Source organism: Chenopodium album, chromosome 3, assembly GCF_948465745.1.
Source record: "Chenopodium album chromosome 3, dcCheAlbu1.1, whole genome shotgun sequence".
In the NCBI taxonomy this organism is placed as follows: domain Eukaryota; kingdom Viridiplantae; phylum Streptophyta; class Magnoliopsida; order Caryophyllales; family Amaranthaceae; genus Chenopodium; species Chenopodium album.
Window position 1 is genome coordinate 76,505,333 of NC_137836.1, and position 22,904 is coordinate 76,528,236.

The following is a 22,904-nucleotide window of genomic DNA, read 5'->3' on the forward strand; positions in this document are numbered from 1 at the left end:
GACTCCCTTCGTATACCAAACTCAAAATTCACCAATATCTATATTACTCCGTGTTTAGCAGCTCAATCTGTATGATTTTACTAAGACAAAACCTCCAGAATAGGAGTAATATAGCCTTCGATCTCACTGAAGGCTCAACTATTACACCAAATACACAAATCATCAAGCTTAAGGTAAATTCCGATACATAAATCGTTACCATCGACAAATACAAATGAAACCTAAGGTAGATAATCTTTCCTCCCTCTTTCTACCCTTATCCCCTGTTAGCCGTTGCATAACTCACCATACATACACAATCACAATCGAAACAGATTCGCAGACGGCTTCAGCATCTTATCAATACAACATAACATAACAAAACATCCCTAATTGAATATCCCACAGTATAAATATATAATCTCACTATACATATACAAACGCAAACTTCCAAATCCCAACAAACCCACTTTAAATCCCAATTAACAAGATTAAAGCAAATAAACATAAACTATAAATATACCAAATCAACAAGATTAAAGCAATAAACATCAACTATAACAAAATTGAACTAATAATAAACACATTAAACCATTAGATAAGCCGAAGCAGGTCAAATTCCCAGAATTTTTTAACAGTATTTCACCACAATAACATCATTAAAACCCTAAAAAAATCCCAGAAACTTCACATAAATTCATCCTTTAAACACAAAATTAAGCAATCAAACCACCACCTCTGAGCGCAAGAACAAGATGAAGAACAGAACCGCCTTCAATATTATAATCCTTAGCAGTCTTATCATCAGCAAGCTGTTTCCCAGCATAAATCAACCTCTGTTGAACAGGAGGAATCCCTTCTTTCTCTTCAACACGCTCCTTAATTCGATCAATCGTATCATTAGGCTCAATATCAATCTCAATTTCTTTCCCAGTTAGGGTTTTGACCTTAATCATGGTACCCCCACGAAGTCGAAGCACCAGATGAAGCGTCGATTCCTTCTGAATGTTGTAATCTGCAAGTGTTCTTCCATCTTCCAATTGTTTCCCAGCAAAGATTAAGCGTTGTTGATCTGGTGGGATGCCTTCTTTGTCTTGGATCTTGGTTTTGACATTGTCGATTGTGTCCGATGATTCGACTTCTAGGGTTATGGTTTTCCCAGTTAGGGTTTTCACGAAAATCTGCATCTTTGAGGAGTTTTAATGGAGGAGAGAGAAAATTGAATTGAATTGAGTGTTGGACGAAGAAGAAGAGGTGAAGTAGGGTTGGATTTATAGTTGTGAATTGAGAAGACTAATTGGGTTCGGAATTGGATGCGACTATGTGCGGTGCAGCTTTGATCGAATTGGATTCGGTATGGTGTGTACAATTTATTTTTTTTGTATATATAGGGTTGGTCAAAGGTTCTTCGTATTTGGTTCGGATTAGGTCGGTTTGGGTTCGACTAAGATAGTTTTTTTTTTTTTTTTTTTTTGGAAGGAATTTGATTTGCGCATATACACTATATATATACTATGTTGAGTTGAATAAGGATTTTATACTAGATTTCGGTTCTCTTTTGATTGGAAAGATTGACTAAAATCTGTCAAAATCGACAATTGTCTTTAAACTAATTTATACTACCTCCATTAATAGTTATGTGCAATTTTTGCCATTTTTATCTGCTAAGCATTATGTGCAACAAAAAAATTTATTTCCTCTTTTAATAAAAAAAAATTACTCAAATGTCATTTTTACCCTCATTTAAGAAATTAAAACACAATTACTAACTATAATCAGATTTAATTAATCACTAATTCTCACCCCAACCAACCCAATCTAATTTATCAACTCTTCATCTTCAATTCAAGAAACCCATCTTCATCTTCATCTTTCCCCATATTTTCTCTCTCCTCTTTCAATCAAATTATCTCTTTGAATTTTTTTTATAGATCTTCTTTCTCTCTCTTCAACATCAATAGTTTCTTAACATTTCTGGGATTTTGGGGTGGTTTTTGTTTAGAATTTCGTCGGGCTTTTGCGGTGGGATTTCATCGGGATGGTGGTGGTGGGTTTCGTGAGAAATGGTGGTGGTTTCGGGTGGGATTACGTTGGGTTTCGTGTTGGGATTTCGTGGGGTTGGTGGTGGTGGGTTTCGTGGGAAGTGGTGGTTTCGTGGGGTTGGTGGTGGTGGGTTTCGTGGGTAGTGGTTGTGGTTTCGTGGGAGTGTTGGTGGTGGGTTTCGTGGGGAGTGGTGGTGGTTTCGTGGGGGTGGTAGTGGTGGTGGTGGTGACGCCGCCGTTGAAGGCGGCAGTGGTGTTGATGAAGGTGGTATGGGTGGTGTTGGCTGGTCTTGGTGGTGGCAGTGGGTGTTTGATTATTATTTATCCCTACCTTAATTACATACCCTTAGAATACATTAATCATCATTATCAAATTTTGCATTGGCGACCGTGTTAAGCCCCAAAGTTGCACAAAACTATTAACGGAGGTAGTATATTGAAATATTACGGAGTGAATTTGTTACTTAAAATACAATGGTTAGGTTGCATTTCACCTTAGACAATGTGAAAGTCTAACTTTGAGTGTGCCTAGTAAGATGCAAGAGCCTCAGACTTTTTGTAGTTTAGTAAAGTTAAATTGGTTAACATAAACGAGGTAGTAATACAATATTAAAAATTACTCGTGTATCTTGTACCTATAGTAAACTGTAAATTTTAATCCAATTATTATTATTACTTTTGGTAAAGATTTGTATTTTTATCTTAGATATTATATTAAGATTTTTGTAAAACATATTTAATACGGAGTACAAATTCTTTTAGGGTATAACTTCATATAACATTAAAGTTTGTACTGTATTTTTCTCAACCAATAACAAAGAATACTATGGACTAAGTGTTGGCTCACATGATAAGTTTCTTACCTTATATCCTAGAAGTGTAAGGTTTAAATCCCCAAAAAAGGGTGTTTAGGTGTAGCCGTGTAGGACCCTTCCCTAATTCCCTGTGCTTTTAAGTGTCTGGTCCAATACAAAACTAGTTTTCATACTTTTTGGGTTTATTTATCCTTATTGTTGAATAGTCGAGCATTCTCGAGCATTCTAGACTCGTCCGTCCAGTTTATAAAGCCCAATAAATAAGTCTATTACAGCCCAATTGTCGTCCTAGATACAAAATAGTCCAAGTAAAATTGCTAGCTTAAGCTTAATGCATGTAGCAACAGCCTTATTTTGCCATAAAAGGCTGTGTTGCCTGTGTAAATTACCAAATTGGCAAAGTCTCATGTGATCACGAACGATATTAGCACCTCCGGCAATTAAATAGACGGGGATACTATTTAGCAGTCGTCCCATCTGAGTCCGGTAAGTTTTATATCGTGCAACGGAGGTAGTATAACATAATTAAATCACAATAGGAGGTTATTGTCCTTTTATATATCCGGTTGCATATAACATATACATATACATACAACCAGGGAGTGGGGAATAGCTCAAGTGGCTAGAGCCTTCCTCCCGATTCCAGGAATTCCTTGGATCAATTCTCACCTCTACCCTTGTGGTTCTCTAAACACAAAAAAAAAAAAAAACATATACATACAACCAGGTGTATTTTCAACGATACGTACTAATGTACTTATGTAGTATTTTACATATTAAGCTGTTCTACAGCATATTTCTTCTGAATATGGTAGTCTGAAAGTGTTCTTCTATCTTCCAAATGCTTTCCGGCGTTGTTGATCGGGTGAAATGCCTTCATTGTCTTGAATCAAGAAAATTTGATATTTTAATGCAGCTATTTTATGGATCGGAGATACATATTGAAGATTGTATGTTGGACAAAGAAAAGGATTTGGGTTTTTGGATTTATATTGGAGGGATTTTGTAAATTGATAAGATTAATTGGGTTTGGAATTAGATTCTGGAAGTAAGAAGGAATTTTTGGGAGTACCATTTGAGTATGTGGGGTGCAGCTTTAATTGAATTGGATTCCATATGGTATGGTGTACAATGTTCTTGTATTATCAATGGTTCTTCATTACTTCTTCGTACAATAGGTTCAGATCAGGTCAATTCGGTTTGGATTACAATAAAATTGTTGTATGTTAGACTTTAATTTGAGTATTCTCGTATATGCTCTCTACAAATGTTGAATTGAATACGGTTTATAGCTAGTACATGATATATATAAAATATATATGTGACTCAATCTTTAAATTCTATTCTAATAAAAGCTAACTTTAATTTGTATATTGAATTCAGTCTAATAATATAAAATCGATTTAATTCTAATAGCGAGAGAGTGACATTTGATATCACAACAAAAGGATGAAGATTAGTCTAACAAGCTACAAGGACCTAATCCTTAAACTTTTGTAAGTGATAAAAACGCTATTAAGGTGTATGGGGTGTTGGCCGACATTCTATTGAAAATAAAAACTACAAAATACATTTTTTTTCTATTTTTAAAATATACTTCTTTGGAGTAATTTATAGACCTTATGACCGAGTTAAAAAATAAAATTGATAGACCCCATGAACTATTTTCGAAATAATTTAGATAAAAAAAAATTAAAAAAAAAAACTATTTTCGAAATAATACTAGTATGACATTTATGTTTGTACTATATTAAGTAAAAAAGTTTACAAATCTATGTTAAACTAATTCTTACTCATCATATATCAATTTGAAATTTTGTATATAATATAGTGACTCTAAAAAGCAGAAACAAAAAAATCCTATCGACCAATATCAGCGTGTGATTGCTATAAAGTCAATCTTTTTTGTCAAAAAAAAAGTCAAACTTTGTAATTTGTTTCCAATTAGTCAATTACAATTTGGGGCCTTGAGGCACACAATTAGTCAAAGTTTTGGTTTTTTTTTTTTTTTTCTTGATTTCTAAATTATTGAGGTTTTAAGGCGTAAACTCATTTATAAAGTCTTTTAATTCCCAAAAGTCTATTATAGCCCAAAAATGTCCAAGGAAGTAAGAAACCAAATACGAAGTATTTGTATTTGTTAAAAAAAATCATAGTATTTCTCCCTCTTCTCTCTCCTCTCTCTTTTCTCTAGGCCAAAAGTAGTCTAGTTCATCCAGGCCCGTTTATGAGATTTTGGTGGCCTAGGGCGGACATATTAATTGAGGCCCTATGTAAGTATTAAAAATATTTGAGTTGGGTATGCAAAATGTATGATTTCACCCAATTTTAACTCCAAATTCTCATATCAAATTTTGAAAAATAAAAAATGTATTACGGACTTTACGGTACTGATAACTCTGTCACTCTGATAAAGTGATAAGTAGTTAATTTATCAAAATTCTCATACCAATTTATCTTATTTTGTTTTTATAAATGAAAATTTCAGATATAAAAATTCAAAAATGAAAGAAATAATAAAGATTGAACACAAACCTTACAAAATTAAACAATGTCATATCAATTCGGTGAAAGATAATCAAAGATGTGATACTTTTATCAAAAATTCAGATTGTTATGGTAGCACTCAAATATACAGAAATTAAGTAAATATTGTAAGAAGAAAAATAAATAAATAAACAAATTATATAGGTGAATTATGGACTTCAAATGATGCATAGATATAAATATAACTAGTAATATGCCCCAACGTAAAATATCATTGTTTATTGATTTTATTAGGGATTTTTGTATAGAAAAAAAAAAAATTTAAATTTTGGGTATTGGAAAAGTCTCAGTGGGATGTAATTGATGTCTTAGAGCATAGTTAGGAAAAAACTAAATATTGGGAACGAAAATCAAGGGAATTGAAGATTTGAAGTTTTTTATTTTATTTTTTTTATCATTATGGAAATTGTTAATCTAATCATATGGAGATCAAAGGTTCACTTTTTTTTGGAGGCCCTTTAATAACAAAAACAGAGCATTACAATATTAGGCCCAGGGCGGTTGCCCCACCTGCCCTGGTCCAGCGACGGCCCTGAGTTCATCGAAAATCAAATTATTTCCGACCTTTTTTCTTTAATTTAATTTAGGTTTTGCTTTGCTTTGTTCTCTAATTTGGATTCATATAGGTTTAGGGTTTGTCATTAAAATTAAGATCAGAACACCAGCGAAATTTGCAGGTGTCTCTAGTTAAGTGGTGGAGTGTGAGTTATACCAAATATGCAAATACAGTTATGATTTTGATTGTAAAAGTTACATTATTTTCTCTAAATAAGTGGTTTACAGTACATATCAATTGTATTATTATAGATGTTGTATGACTATTCATTAATGATACTACCTCTACTTCAATTTACTCGCAACAAAGGAATATTTAATGTCTCACAAATAATACCCCTTTGTTGCAAGTAAATTGAACCGGAAGTAGTATTATTTTCTTCCCTTCAAAAAAAGAAAAAGAAAAAGCGTTCTTGTATTTGTTAGCACTTAGCAAGCAGCCAAGTAGTGATAGTTTGGCCGCCGTTTAGGTAGATACCATTGGGATTTTAAATGGCATAGCTTTGGCCCACGAAATAAAGGTTCACTATGTGTTAGTACAAACCACTGATTATGCTAATCTGCTCACCTAGTCTAACATTTAGGTTTATAATTGGTGCTAATCATCAAATTACGGAGTACTTGGAAATAAAATGTGGCAAATTGGAAATGCCTTACGATTATTATACTGTAATACTGTATCTTTTACTAGAATTTGTCGAAGCTTGAAGAGAATCAAGTCAATCAACGATGTAGTCCTTCTTAAATTAACTTCATGTCTCACACCCTTGTTTGAGATGGAGCTAGAAGTCTAGCCATCTGTTCTATTTTTCTCTACTTGGGACAATGAACTAATGTAACATTAGTAAAATAATGATTAACAATATGAATGCAATCAACATCAAACAGTTAGTTTCCTTGTACATAAGTAACACCGGATGCATATTGGTTGTCCATGTAACAATATAATTAGCATCCAACCCGCAGATATCAAACCATAAAATCCGTAAGGATCGATTGGGGCACGGTCAAAGTCTTTCTATTTACCTTTAGAAAAAATACGATATGATTAGCATATGAGTGCTACGCCATTTCTCTTATCCATGCTAATAACCCAATGGCTACAACCTGTACCATTAACTTGGCATGAAAAGTTATGGGTATACTATACCCATCTTATGGATAAAACATGTTGAATTGAGAATCTCTCATGTGATCACGAATTGAAGAATACCAACTCCGACAAGTAGACCTTGAAAAAAATTAGCAGTCTTATCAGATACTCCGTATCAACGTGAACCAATCAAGAATTAATTGGTTGTGTTTTACCACCATCCACATATTTTTAACTAAGATATCAAATAATGTAATCGTTTCAAAGTACAAAAAGTCGTATTCATTACTATTTAATTTTGAATTCTGTTTAATTTTTTTTATGAATGCGGGTCCAACATAACGTATCAGATCATTTCCATTATGCGAGCTGTCACCTTATACTCCATAGTTGGTTTTTTTATTTTTTATTTTTTATTTTTTTAAACCTTATACTCCATAATTCCATAGTTTATACTCCTAGTATATAGATGCCATCTTTTCAATCAATAATACTACTCCCTCCGTGTTGTTTTTTTAAGTGTTACAGTTTGGTCGACACATAGTTTTTAGACAATTTAATTGACTAAAATAAAATAAGAGGTAAGTAGGGTAGTTGGAGTATTAAAAAATTGTAAAAGAAAGACAGTTGAGTAAATAGTTTATTGAAAAATAATGAATGTGAGAGGAAAGATATACGTAGTAATTAAAAAAGTACTAGTAGGTTTGAGTGAGAACCATGAGAGGAGAGAGATATAATATTTTAATGTAGAGATATAATATTTTAATGTAGCTTTTTGCCAAAAAAAGAAGTGTGACACTTATTAAAACACGACCGAATTTGGCAAGTGTAACACTTATTAAAACACGGAGGGAGGAGGGAGTACCTCCGTTTCATATTATTCGCAATAATTAGACATTTTTTCTCTTTACTTTTACTCTACTTTATATTAAATCGTAGCAAATAATATGAAACGGAGGAAGTATTAAAATTATTATTATTATTTTTGAATGGGATCAATTTTTATAATTGTATGCAAGTTGAAATTTAAATCTAAATCAGATATTTTTTTAGATCGATTTCAAATCGGGCCAGGTCTGATATGATTTTGACACTTCTATTACTCTATAAAAGTAATATTTTTATATAAAAATAGGATAAAATTAAATACACACAAACACTAATAATCTACTTCCTATGTTTTTTTTTTAACTTTACATAAGTATTATAAAAGTTATATCTTATATATAATTGCAGAGTCAGTGAATGAGGAGCCTCCAAAACCTCATCCCTCAACTCTCATGCATTTAGTTTTTTTTTTTTTTTTTTTCAAAGATAAAAATAACTACCAATCTCACTCTTTTTTTTAAATTTTTTTTTTTTTAAATCGATAACTACCCATTCTTTCCTTTTTGTTTTTTTTTCAAGAGACTACTAATAACATTTCACTTTTTTTTTTTTTTTTTTTTTTTTTTTTTTTTTTGGTATGTAGTATAACATATGACATGCATTAGCACGAGTATACAATCCCTTTATCAACAATTTACTATAGCACTCAAAATCCCCAACATTTCATTTTTTTTAAACACTACGGTACTAACATTTCACTTTGTTTTATGAGTATTTTTTTTGTACATAGTATATTATATGTCATACATTAGCACGAGTATACATTTCCTTTATCAACAATTCACTATAGTACTCTAAATCCCCAACCCTTCAATTATGCATTTTTTAGGGATTACCCTCCAAACATTTTCCACATCTTTAATCATAAAAAAAAAAAAAAAAAAAGTACAACACGTTTTTGTGCAACTGGCCTCAGCAAATAACTACTTGCAAGTTGCAACAGAACAATTTATGCAACTCCTAGAGTAAGACATTAACTCATATGACACTAACCGAGTAACACGAGTAACCCCTATAACACTGAACGGGTAACCTCATTTGAAAAAGTAAACCCCATAATAGCATTGCTTGGCCACCGACATACAAAAAAATAAAACCCTGTTTTTAGAGCTTCTAAGCAAAGCATAGAATATCATATTTCAACATAGCACAGCAAGTGTCAGTACATTATTAATAAGATTATTAATACTCAATACAACAGAGCTAATTAGGCTTCAACATAACCGACCAATCCAAAATCGACCATTACAACTCAAGTCTAAATTACAACATTAAAATCAACTTTCCATATTTTAAATATATTTTTTCTCATATATCCCGTGTATTCTGCACGGGTACACTCTAGTATTATGATAATACTTGTTGAGACAATTCTAACAAGATCTTATTGCACATAAATATGTTTTTCCTTATTTATAATTTACAAAAGATGGTAAAAGGAAAATCAATGAATAATGTAAATTAAAAATAAAAACGGATCAAATTAAAAAAAAAAAAAAATGGAAGAAGTCCTATACCCAATCAATAAAAGAGGCACGGGTTTGTCAGATTATAACACATTCCAAACTCAAAGTATTAGTCAAATATTCTAGAACTTGCTTAAATAATAAAATAATGAGTTAGAGTGTTTGTTATGGTGATTATTTGCCGACCATTTTTCATTATCTTAGAGAGAAATTTGGATTTTCTCCTTTTCAGTTGGTGTTTGTTACAATGATGTAGTGTAATTTCAATTATTGTGTCTTCAATTGTCATTTCAATCTGTAAAATTCATAAACATTTTATATTTATATATAATTATATTGAAAAGTAGACATTATATGATTATGTTTTTCCACAAATATAAAGTACTTGTATTATAATTATACAAATTTGAAGTGGAGATAGTGAAAAAGTTAAATTATTATTGTAATTAAAATATGGAAGAAGTATTTTTAGTTCATTTTGATAAACCTTTGGTAATTATATAACGGTAAAAGCTAACCTACATCCCAAAACACGTTAGATAAGACGACTAAAAGTATAAATATTAAAAAAAAAAAAATTAATCACATCAATTGACGCGTGATTTTATAATGTGTCCCAAATTTTATAGTATCATTTTAGAAAATATTTTAAATAGTTTTTTTTTTTTTTTTTTTTTTTTTTTTTTTTTTTTTTTGAGGCATTTAAATAGTTATCTAATGCATTGAGGATGCTCGTTAGTAAGATTCTTACATATATGATTTACTGAACTCCTCTTTCCATAGGCAAAGACAGGCAAAGTAAAGATTAACTTTGATGAATAAAAACAGGGCAATAAAGTAGAGTATGTGAATAGTTAGAGCATGAATATCAAAGAGGATATATGTCCTCTTGTATGGTACTTTTGCTGATTTGGAGTAATCCTCTTTGATGTTAGGTAGTATAGAGGATCCTCAAGGGGAAGAGGATTCTCATTCATCATCATCTGGTGAAGGATTATTCACCTCGTCCTTTGTGCCAAAGAGGATGGAGCAAATCAGCCAAAACCCACCGTTTGAGCAATTTTAATGGACAAACGACGACGTTTAGCTGATAAAAATAAAAAATTGAAAACTTACTGGCATATGACAGAAACTTCAAAGTAGCAAAAACAAGGGCAACGACTAGAATTTCAATTTGGCCTCCAATTGCTTGACAAGTGTCAACCTTTTATTTGTTTATTTTTAACAAAATTTTACTACCTCAAAATATGTATAATGGTAATTAGTGAAAAATGGTAACTTATTTTAAAAAACTGATTTCACCAACGGCTTTATTTTTTTTTTCTCTATAAAATGAACCTAATTTTGGCCATTTTTTATGCACTTTAATTTTTTTTTACCTTTTTTCACTCCTTCCTCCTTTTCCTCTTTTTTTATAATCGGTAAGGAAAAAGGAGGATATTTACTTATTTGTCTTTAATTTCTTGTATTTGTTGTACTTTAGTGTATCAATTAGTGTTTTTATTCCTAATTCCATGTGTTATTGTATCAAAATATTGGTAAAGTATGGTAATTTTTATTATGTATGCTAATTACGGAATACTAATTATTATTATTATTATTATTAATGTTGATGTTATTATTATTATTAGATCTTATCAATAACAAATAATGAATAATAATATGGTGGGGCCATATTTATAGTATAAAATATATCAAGAGGATACCCTTTGATGTGGGAAAAATAAATCGAAGAGGATGGAAGAGAGGAAAGAGATAGTGGAAAATGAGGTGGATGAAAGAGAGTGTGAGGTGTCAAAATAGGGTAAGGAGAGAGAATGAATGAGAGGATAAAACCATCCTCTCCAATATTCATGCTCTTAAAAACAGGGCAATAAAGTAGAGTATGTGAATAGCTATAAACAGGGCAATAAAAAGTATAATTTCCAAAAAAAGGTATTTAATATGAATATAGTGGCGAAAGAAGTGTTAGTGGAGCATTGAAAAAAGTAGGAGAGAGAATGGTCATGAAATTTTTTTGATCATTGGTGGAATTATAAATAGACAACAAAAAATGTTGTTGATAATATGAAAGTGGGTAGAGAGGGAATAAAAAAGTATTTTTTTTGCTCACTTTTGTTAATGCTCTAATAATGATACAAGCAATGTAATTGCTTTCAAAAAAAAAAAAAATACAAGCAATGTAATTAATAATATGAGTATTACTATAATAACGATAAGGCAAAAGCTAATGAGCGTCCCCGGGGCGTTAGATAAGAGAATTAAAGTGCAAAAATTAAGGTAAAATTATTAATTATACCGAACGATACGTGATTTTATCATGAATTCCTAACTTAATACCATTTCAACCAATATAATTTATCCTTATCTAACGCCCCGGGCGCTCTTTAGCATCTTAATGATAATACCGTCAATATTTGAGATTTGGATTTAGTTTCCATGATTAGGTCCAATCATACTACTATAATAATAAAATAATGATGATAATTACGAAGTACTCCATTATTTTAATATATTAGTGATAGAGAACCACCTTGCCAATAACCCCTATAAATAATTCCAAACTAAATAAAGAAAAATAAACTTGTAAACATGATTATGGCTCTTATACAATTCCTAGAGAAACTCCCAATCAATTCCCTCTCTTTAATCCTCTTGTTAAGCTTCTTAATCATCCTCTACAAATGGATATATTCAACTAATTACAATCATGCTAGCAACAAATTAAACAAACCACCCTCCCCACCAAAACTCCCTATCCTAGGAAACTTGCACCAACTTGGTAAACTACCTCACCACTCCTTAAGATCCTTATCACAGCAATATGGAGACCTTATGCTCCTTCACATCGGCAGCAAGGCGACAATCGTGGCGTCTTCAGCCGGTACAGCTAGGGAGATAATGAAGACTCATGACATAATATTTGCAAATAGACCAAGTTTAAAAGTTGCTAGAAAAATCATGTATGATGGTAAGGGCATAGCCTTTGCTAGCTATGGAGAGTACTGGAGGCAAATGAAGAGTATGTGCGTTCTTCATATGCTTAGTAACACAAAAGTCCGGTCTTTTCGACGTGTTAGGGAGGAAGAGGCTCAAGTAATAGTTAAAAAGATTAGTAATATGAGATTATTACAAGAAGAAGTGAACTTAAGTGATGTGTTAATTGGCTTAGCAAATGATGTGATATGCAGGGCAGCTTTTGGAAGGAAATATACAGGGGAAAAAGGTTGTGAAAATATTAAAGAGTTGTTAGGTGATTTTTCTGAGGCATTAGGAACGTTTTGTATGGAAGATTTCGTGCCGTGGTTGAGTTGGATTGATTGTTTGAGGGGTGTAAATCGTAAGGCAGATAAAGTTGCATTTGTTCTTGATGAGTTTATTGAAAAGATTGTTCAAGAACATATTGATCGACAAAATTTACAGACTGATGAAACAGATGAAGGTGATAAAGGAGAGAAAATGCAGGATTTTGTTGATATTTTGCTTGAAATTCAAGGAGAGAATTCAACTGTGCTTCCTAAAGAGAGTGTTAAAGCCATTCTATTGGTAAGATTACTAGCTAGTTCTTTTTGCCTCTTTTGGTTCAAATTTTACAAAAATTAAAAAAAGTTATTATTGATTGTTTAGACGGCCAAGTAAAACCAACGGAAAAAAAAATTGTTTGCATAAATATAGTTTAAAACAATTTAGGTACTCATATTGTTTCATAATATAGAGTATATTGTACAGATAGTTTTCAAATGGCTACAATAAAATTGTAGTCATAATACTAGATCAAATCTCAGCCATTCATTAGAATTTGACTAATCCTAACCTTTTATTGAGATGACTTTGTGATTTACAAAATAATTTAACAAAAAAAAAAAAAAAAAAATCTATCCTTCAATTACTGACTTAATGTACTTTAATCTGCTTTGCTCCATTATTTTATTCATTTGCGATTACTATATTATGAAAATAAATTTATAAATCACAAATCTTCGCACATGGGATGACCGGATGATGGAAGTTGGGTGATTTATTTTAAAGCATGATGAATGTTTAAATTGGGTGGGGGAAATCCAAGTACCCTTTGTTAATTGTTAATTACATAATTAGATTACCATGTTTACAACATGCTTATATGACTCATGACTGTATGCATATTTGATGGAGATGTAGAACCCCTAAATGGCGACAAAACATTTTTTCAAGTAAGAAATACAGTTTTTTTTTTTATTATTATTATTATTATTTATAATGTCAAAATACTACACTGACGGACTAGATTGATGCATAAAATTTAAAAGGCTAAGATTGGAAACAGTTTCAATGGCTACAATTTTATTGTAGCCATTGAAAAGTCCAGACACATACAGTTTCAAAGATTTAACTTTGAGTGATTATTTTACTAGTAATTGTTATAAATTGTGATATTACTTAAGAAAATAGACACATAAGGATATTACACATGATAAAATGTTGTAATATTATTAGCATATTTTTTAAAAAAAAATTAGAGGGCAAAAGTAAGGACCTTTTGCTAAAATTAAATGTCTTATTTACTAAAATTATGTATCAAAATAGCGACTTCTAAACCATAAATTCATCAATTATAAACCATTAATGTAAAAATCTATTTCACCTGATCCATTGCAGGATATGCTTTCTGCAGCAACAGACACAACATACACGCTGCTAGAATGGGCAATGGCAGAGCTACTGAAGCATCCTCGAGCAATGAAACAACTGCAAGACGAAGTGAGGGAATGTATCAGCCGCAGTGGAAAGAAAAGAGTCGACGAGGATGAAGTGAAAAACATGAAGTACTTAAAAGCTGTAATCAAAGAGACACTAAGGCTACATCCTCCACTTCCTTTGCTTGTGTTTCGCGAATCATCTCAAGATGTTAAGGTCAATGGCTATGACATTGCAGCCGGGACACAGGTCATCATCAATGCTTGGACAATCCAAAGAGACTCGGCTTCTTGGGATGAACCTGAGGAGTTTCTTCCAGAGAGGTTCTTGAATTCTTCAGTGGACTTCAGAGGACAAGACTTCGAATTCATCCCGTTTGGTGCAGGTAGACGAAGCTGTCCTGGGATATCGTTTGGAATTGTTGATGCAGAGCTTGTACTAGCAACTCTTGCTTACGAGTTTGATTGGAAGTTGCGTGAAGGCTATGCTTTTAACTTGTTTGAGGGATTGGGTGTTACAATTCGCAAGCGCGATCCTATTGTAGTCATTCCAATTCCTTATTCAAGCAAGTATTAACATACAAGTATTAGGATCAAATTTATCTTTCCTTGTATACATTAAGTCAATTTCATAAGACCTTAATAATTTGGTAATTAAGTTATTGCATAATTAACTACTACTTGATTGACTTTTCTTTACAAACATGATGCAGGAGATTGAATGTGCTAGTGTTAAATTAGTGAAGGACTGAAGGTATCTTTTTGAATTTGATAAAATCAGCATTTTGCATGTCTAGGTTTATAATATTTTTTTCCCCGCTAAGCCACAATAGCTATGTCATATTTATGCCACAACAATGAGTATATATTGATTAATTTTGGGCCTCAAAAAATATTAGGCCTTGAGCGAATGCGCAGGCCGCACATATTAAGGGCCGGGCCTGATTAGAGTGAATTAGATGAAAAGTTCAAACAGTCAAAACGTTTTATATTTAAATACGAATGGAGTAATAAAAGTAACGTTGGTACAAGAGACAAATAAATAAATAAATCCTACAAGTATTAAAAGAAAAACCAAAAAGAAGATAACAAATGCGATCATGTTTCACGAGATTGTAGTAGAAGCTGTAGGACATGGACAGAGGCATAATTAATGTATGTACGTACGTCAAGTACCGGTGTGTGGTGTAGGATCTTTAATTCTTTAGAATAGGTAGTAGGTGATGGGGCTCTATAAAAAAAAGGAATCCTCCTTCAGTATGAGATGTACACAAAACCTTAATTATAAGCAACAATCAACTTTACACATTTAGAAAAAGAAAAATGAAAAAATGGATGATAATTACAATGTTGGTCTCTATATTGTTAATGGTGGCTAACGCTACTAGCATGGCCGGCCGCCTCCATGCTGAATACTCCGATGACAAGCGGCTCGCAATATCGAACATCTTGCTCGAAGGTGCCGGAGTAGTTGTTGATGATAAGCTAAATTGCTTAAAAACAAACCAAAAGTGCAGCTCCGACAATGATCAATGTTGCCCTGGAAACGAGTGCGTAGCACATCCTACAAAGTGTCCATGGTGCATGGAATATACATGCACATGGTGCCCAACCCCTGGATATCAATGTGGTTTATTTAGCCCGTGTTGCCCCGGCTATACATGCACCGGAAATTTTAAAGGTCAATGCGTCAAAGCATAACGATACCGCCCCTATGGATTTGGATTCGGATGTGCACGCCCGTTCCGTACGTGTTTTAATGTGTGATGGTGGATTGTCTTTGTTTATACTTCCTCCGTTTTTATTTATTCGTTTTCGTATTTTATTTTTAAGGAGTTTATATGTTTTTGTATGGTTTGCTTATATTGTTCTTTGTGCTATTTGTTTAAGTACCAACGGTTTTCTAATTAAATAAATAATGGCGTGTTTTATTAATTGTTTGTCCTATTATTTTATTTTTTTAAATTTTTTTTGTCTAAACATATTTATTAGGTTTGTTCTGATTGACTGAACTGAGCTGAACTGAACTGAACTGAATTATTTATGAGAGAAGGAAATTAAGAACTGAACTGAATTGAACTTATTAGAAATGAACAAAAGTGAACTGAACTGAAAATAATCTAAAGACTACAGAGAATAGGCCCTAAATGATTTCCACTCCGTCGTGTATCTTTGCTCAATGACGATGATCAATGAATGTACGCCTATTTTTAAAATCAAGTAATCCATATAAGAATTCTTAATTAAGCATGACCAGACCATCCTCAAAAATAAAATATAATTTAGAAGAATCAAACTCCAATAAAGATATCTGATCGATGACGAGTTTTTTCCCAAGTTTAGAGCAAGGTGTTTTATTGAATGATATTGACTATTGACTATTGAGTACAGTTCTTAGCTCGATTGAAAGCAAGGTGTTAGTCATCTTAAAGAATAAATCACTTAAATATGTCCAAATATCACATCAATTTCTTGCATTTATAAAGACTTTTTGCATCATCTAACACCAATAAAACCCAAATATGGCATAAATCATATTTTTCCCCACCAATTTTATTTTAGGAAAAATAGATGTTTATAATCCCAATTCTTATTCCATTCTTTTTTAATAAACTCAACTTTGGTTTATTTTGAAATAATCGCAACTTTAGGCAGTTGTTTTCTTTCTTAAATCCCAAAGACCGGTTGAATCAATAATTGTTTCGTACAGGCGGGTGTAACATCCACATATTACACTACACCCACCAGAAGAACATTACCCTATGAATAAAAGATTATTACCAATAAATAAAAGAACATTACATATAAAATAAAAGAATATTACCTATTAGGCTATTACTAAAGAACATAATGACATTACAAAAAGAATGTGATAAAAACTTTATTAAAATTTCATGAAAAATTACACATTAACAGAAAAAAATCGTTACCAAAAATATCATTTTTCCAAAAATAGTTTTCGCTATCCAAAAATTCATTTTTCCATAATAATTTTAGTTTTCATTCTCTAAAATTATTTTCAACTAAATATAATTCAAGATTTAATTTTCAAATATATATAACATATACTTCTTTTGGTGTTTCACCTGGTTCACCATTTGGACTAATCCGGATTCAGGATCAGTTTTGGGTGGTTAGGTTCCAGTTCCCTCCTAATTGTTGTTGCGGGAAATTGAACACAAGTCCTCCCTATCAAGTGTAGTCCCAATCACCAATACACTAACATCCAATTGGTTATATAACATATATTAAAAGAACATAAGTTAAAATGTCAAGAATACATAATTCATACCTAAAGAACACATTGATCAAACACAAAGAACATACGATAATAAAAATAAAATAAATTAATATGATATATGATTATAAAAAAAATAGAATTTGTGCATCACTCGTCACCTCAAAGAATATATGACCCAAATTCAAAGAACATAATTTGGATTATTGAAACCCAAAAAATCATGTTTAATCAACATATATATTATGGTATGTTATTTGTATAAAAGAACAAAATATAAAGAACATAGTATCAAACATATATAGGTATGCTCTTTGTCAAGTATAAGGATGTTCTTTGTCAAACAACAATACCGTATGTTTTTTCCGCCTTTTGGGTGCACCATGGTCATGGTGCACCCTAATGTACTGTCCCATTTTCACAGTTGAATGAGTATATTTTTTTTTAATGACACATATTGCAAGTTAATTGGTTAAAAAATATTTTAATATATAAAAAAAATTCTCACCCAACCAAACCCCCCAGCCCCCCAAACAAACCGGCCACCTGCTAGCATAACCTCCGTTCCGTTGGCTCACTGCCACTCCCCCACCCTTGGCATCTCCCCTCCTGGTTGGTCGGTTCCCTTTAAACCACCACCACCCCCCCTCTCCGGAACCCCCACGCAACCACCCAGAAAACCCTTCTGTATGGGGAAATATTGACATAACGGTAATCGTCATAGGCCGATATGGTATGACAGACCGACATACTATTCGAATCCGGTCCATCAATAACTCTTGTTAATGTCGGCATTTCTGTATAAAGTATACATATCGGCATGGAAGTAGCTGACACGTGTCGTGCTCACGTTTGACACGTGGCAGAAATCATATTACTTGTTAAACTGCCACCTGTCACTTAGTTAACCTATAAATAATCTGATTTTACTTCAAAAAGAAGGTAGCATTTATTGCACTCTTTCTCTCACTACTCTCTCTCTCTCTCATTACTTTCTCTCTCTAAATCATCTTTTTCTATAAACACTTGCTGACTTAATCTTCGGAGTGGTTATCCCTGGATTCACCCCGGGGCTAGCTAATCTCTTCTTTGTGTGTAGGTTCTTATTTGGCCGATAGGAGCAAAACGGGTTATACACTCGAGCTTCGGATCTTGGATTTGGATTATCGGATTCCTGCAGAAACAGTTGGCGCTAGAAGGAGGGGAGCTACTTAATAGCTTCTATCGCCTGAAAGAGCCTCATACTTTCCGATAAAAAAATAAAAATAAAAAAAAAGAGAAAAAATGCCTAATCTAGAAATTCAGATTGAGGATGAAACTCATACTTTGGAGGGTAATGAATTCCATATGCCGTTAACCCCTGAAGGGCAGACTGGGACAGGTGCAGACCCTATGGCAGGGTTTACATCAGAAGAGTTGGAAACGACTGCTAGAGTAATGACCGCTATGAGTTAAAAAAGAAAAGAAATAGGGGCAACCCAAGATGGAGGAGGGATGCCTTTTACAGCTCATGGCAATCAATTTAACCAGACCGGAAGTTCGCAAAGACGCCGGCATGAAGGGTCATCGATAAGATCCCAGCAGACCCCTAGAGAATCAGAGGTTCAATCCTTAGGTCAAGATGAAAGTACAGGAATTTATCAGCAAGGAGCGGTGCGAAGAGTAGTTCAGTTGAGGGCATCACCCTTTGCACAAAGCATCCTTGATCAACCAATGGAAAAAATCAAAATGCCGACATGTCGGTATGATGGAAGGGGAGATACAGGTAGATACATGACCTCGTATGAGGGTCACATGATTTTATATACCAATTCTGATGCCGTTTGGTGTAAAGTATTTCCCACTACTCTAGTTGGAGCAGCAGCCGATTGGTTCAATAACCTTGAAAATGGAGCAATTCACAGTTTCCAGCAGTTAGCCGAAATGTTCGTGGGACAGTATGTCAGCAATAGTGTTCGGCAGAGAACTTCTGTAGAGTTAATGGCTGTTACTCAAAAGGCAGATGAATCTCTAAGGGATTATATAAGGAGGTTTAATAATGAAGCCAATACAATTCCAAGATTGCAGCAGGAGATAGCAGTCATGGCACTAATGAACGGTCTGAATGATTCAGAATTTAAAAGATACTTAACCCGAAAAAATCAGCCAACATTAGCTGCAGCTTTTAACAAAGCTCATGATTATATTAAGAGTGAGGAATTGATGAAAACAAGCAACCGAGTTAGTTCTACTGATAGAATTCACCCGGTGTCTGAAGGGGGGTCTTCGGGAATTGTAAGGCCGAGGAATCCAGCTGCAGCAAGAGGAGGAAACCGTCAAGAGGTCAGAGGAACTAAAGCACCAATGCGATATAATTCGTATACACCTCTGAATGCACCAAGGGCTGCAATATATTCTATAAATCAAAATCGAGAAGGATGGGTGAGGCCAATGCCGATGAAAGCGAAAGGAAGGGATACCAAGAAGTATTGTATGTTCCACCGAGATGTGGGGCATTACACTGAAGACTGTGTGCAGTTGAAGGATAATATTGAAGAATTAATAAGAAGGGGGCATCTTACTTAATATCGGTTACACTCTGGGGAAAGTCAACAACAACAATATCGGTAACCAGAACGCCAGCAGATAGACTACCGGCCAGAAAGACAAGGACAAGTGAACCGACAAGGTGAAGGCGGGCAACCACAATCGTCCACTGGAAAAAGAGTTGATGTAATAACCGGTGGACCAGTTCAAGGAGGAACCATAAGTGGAGCACGGAAGCACTTATCGGAACATCGGCACATTGTTAATGCATTAGATGTTGTTGATCGCCCACAGCCGTCTGAAATTCCAAATGTAACCTTTACCAAGGAGGATGCAAAAGGAATAGTTTTTCCTTATGATGATCCCCTTGTGTTAATAACAAAGATCAATGGAGCTGATGTGAAAAGAGTTCTAGTTGATGGAGGAAGTTCAGCAAATGTTCTGTTTATGCAAGCCTTTAATGAATTGATGATAGGCCGACAATATTTAACGCCGGTATCTTATCCGGTGGTTGGGTTTAACGGTTCTACGGTAAGGCCGGAAGGGAGCATAGTTCTCCCTATTAGGCTTGGAGATGGTATAACAGCAAGAGATGCGATGGCTGAATTTTTGGTAGTGGATGTACCATCGGCGTATAATGGAATTGTGGGAAGGCCAATAATTCATGACATACAGGCAGTAGTATCAACTTACCATCTAAATATTGCTTATGTGTCAAATAGAGGGGTTGTAGAAAAGGTATATGGTGGACAGGTGATGGCAAAGTCGTGTTATGTCACGACATTGAAAAATCCAGGGCAGAAAGGAGAAGTACCAAACAACTCGAAACGAGCAAGAGAGCCAACAATGCGAGATTTATCGATGAAGAATTTTGACTCTAGGCCAGAAACTGCGCCGAGGCCGTCACCAGGAGGTGAGACAGTACAGGTGGAGCTCCGACCGGGGAACCCAAGTCAGACAGTAAAGGTTGGGGCCGATATGGATGTTGAAATGAGGTGTAATCTGATCAGCCTATTGAGAGAAAATGCAGATGTGTTTGCCTTTTCAGCGAGCGATATGCCTGGCATACACCCAGAGGTGATGGAGCATAAGCTCAATGTGGATCGAAAGTTTAGACCGGTAAGGCAGAAGAAGCACAACTTCTCAACAGAGAAAATCGAAGCCATTCAAGCAGAAGTCAACAAGCTGTTAACGGCAGGATTTATAGAACCATGTACCTATCCAGAATGGTTGGCAAATGTCGTAATGGTTAGAAAGCCGACTGGGAAATGGCGGATGTGCGTGGACTTTACAGATTTGAATAAAGCTTGCCCAAAGGACTGTTATCCGTTGCCTCGGATAGACAGATTGGTAGATTCGACTTCTGGCCATGAAATGTTAAGCTTCTTAGATGCATTCTCCGGATATCATCAGGTTAGTCTTCATAAAGCTGATAGGCCTAAAACGGCTTTCATAACGGATGCCAGGGTATACTGCTACAAGGCAATGCCGTTTGGGCTAAAGAACGCTGGTGCAACATATCAAAAACTGGTTGATAAAATTTTTGCGAGTCAGAAGGGCCGTAATGTGGAAGTATGTAGATGATACAATAGTAAAAAGCAAGATAAAAAAAGATCACATAGAGGATTTGAAAGAAACTTTTGCAACTTTGCGGCAATATCAGATGAAGCTCAATCCAGAAAAATGTGTTTTTGGAGTTCGATCTGGAAAGTTTTTAGGATTTATGGTTAGTGAACGGGGCATTGATGCAAATCCTGATAAGGTTAACGCTCTTCTTGAAATGAAACAACCTAAGTCAATTCGAGACATTCAGAGATTAACAGGAAGAATGGCAACCTTAACGCGCTTCATTAGCAAATCAGCAGATAAAGCACTCCCGTTTTTTGTGGTTCTGCGACAAAACAAATCATTTGAATGGGGAAAAGATCAAGCTGATGCTTTAGAGATGGTAAGAAACCATCTGAAGTCTCTCCCAACAGTAGCACGACCGGAGCCGGGAGAATACTTACAGTTATATATATCGGCGTCACCAAAAACAGTGGCCTCAGTTCTGCTAGTTGAGAGGGCCAAACAACAAATGTCGATATACTTTGTCAGCCATGTCCTTAATGCTGCTGAACGACGATATCCAGTGATAGAGAAAATGGCCTTTGCTGTCGTTATTGCTGCTAGAAAATTACGACCTTATTTTGATGCACATTCGATAGAAATCCTTACGAATCATCCATTAGAAAAATCACTGCAAAAAATGGATACATCGGGAAGGTTATTGAAGTGGGCAGTTGAGTTGTCGGAGTATGAGCTGTATTACAAACCCCGGGTGTCAATAAAAGCACAGGCTTTATCAGATTTTGTTGTAGAAACCTCCTACAATGATGAGGAGGAAGAATTGGGGACGTGGCAGGTATCAGTAGATGGTTCAGCAACCTTAATGGGATCTGGAGCCGGTATTGTGATAACAGCCCCGAATGGAGAAATTTTTGAGTATGCCTTGAAGTTCAAATTCAAAGCAACAAATAATGAAGCTGAATACGAGGCAGCAATTGCGGGCATTCAGCTTTCTATAGCGGCAGATGCAAAAAGGTTAGTTCTCAAAACTGACTCACAATTGGTTTCCAGTCAGTTTCGTGGAGAATATGAAGCAAGAGAACTGGCGATGATAAAATATCTGGAAAAAATAAATGAGCTTACAGCCCAACTGCAGTATTTCGAAGTTCAATTGGTGCCGAGAGCACAAAATTCGCAGGCTGATGCTCTAGCAAGGCTAGCCAGTTCAAGTTTTAATGACTTGGAGAGAACTGTTATGGTAGAGGTTCTGAAGTAGAGAAGCATAGACGAGTCGGAAAAGGCTGTTCATTGTATTCAGCTAGGGAATCAATGGTATGACAAAATCCTAACATACTTGCTGGCAGGGGCTTTGCCGATAGAGAAAGAAGAAGCTCGAAAAATCAAGAAAGATAGCGTATGGTTCATAATATACCAGGGTCAACTTTATAAAAGAGGGTTCTCGCTCCCATTACAAAGGTGCATAACGGCAGAAGAATCTGCAAGGTTAATAGAAGAGATCCATGAAGGAACC

At 34.3% G+C, this 22,904-nt stretch overlaps 2 protein-coding genes and 1 pseudogene across 2 annotated transcripts; 2 read left to right on the forward strand and 1 right to left on the reverse strand.

Annotated features, from left to right (window-relative positions):
* Positions 1-545: 545 nt before the first annotated feature.
* LOC145624257 (ubiquitin-NEDD8-like protein RUB2 pseudogene) lies at positions 546-1,312 on the reverse strand (annotated as a pseudogene).
* Positions 1,313-11,977: 10,665 nt separating this feature from the next.
* Positions 11,978-14,792, forward strand: LOC145617419 (cytochrome P450 736A117-like). Its single transcript, XM_081672124.1, has 2 exons — positions 11,978-12,931; positions 14,024-14,792. The coding sequence occupies exons 1-2, from the start codon at positions 11,978-11,980 to the stop codon at positions 14,636-14,638; spliced, it is 1,569 nt and encodes a 522-aa protein (XP_081528250.1). The 3' UTR covers positions 14,639-14,792.
* A 3,791-nt stretch (positions 14,793-18,583) lies between these two features.
* LOC145625413 (uncharacterized) lies at positions 18,584-22,649 on the forward strand. Its single transcript, XM_081678458.1, has 4 exons — positions 18,584-18,733; positions 18,830-19,808; positions 20,100-21,397; positions 21,489-22,649. Exons 1-4 carry the CDS (start codon positions 18,584-18,586, stop codon positions 22,647-22,649), a joined length of 3,588 nt encoding a protein of 1,195 aa, XP_081534584.1.
* Positions 22,650-22,904: the final 255 nt, after the last annotated feature.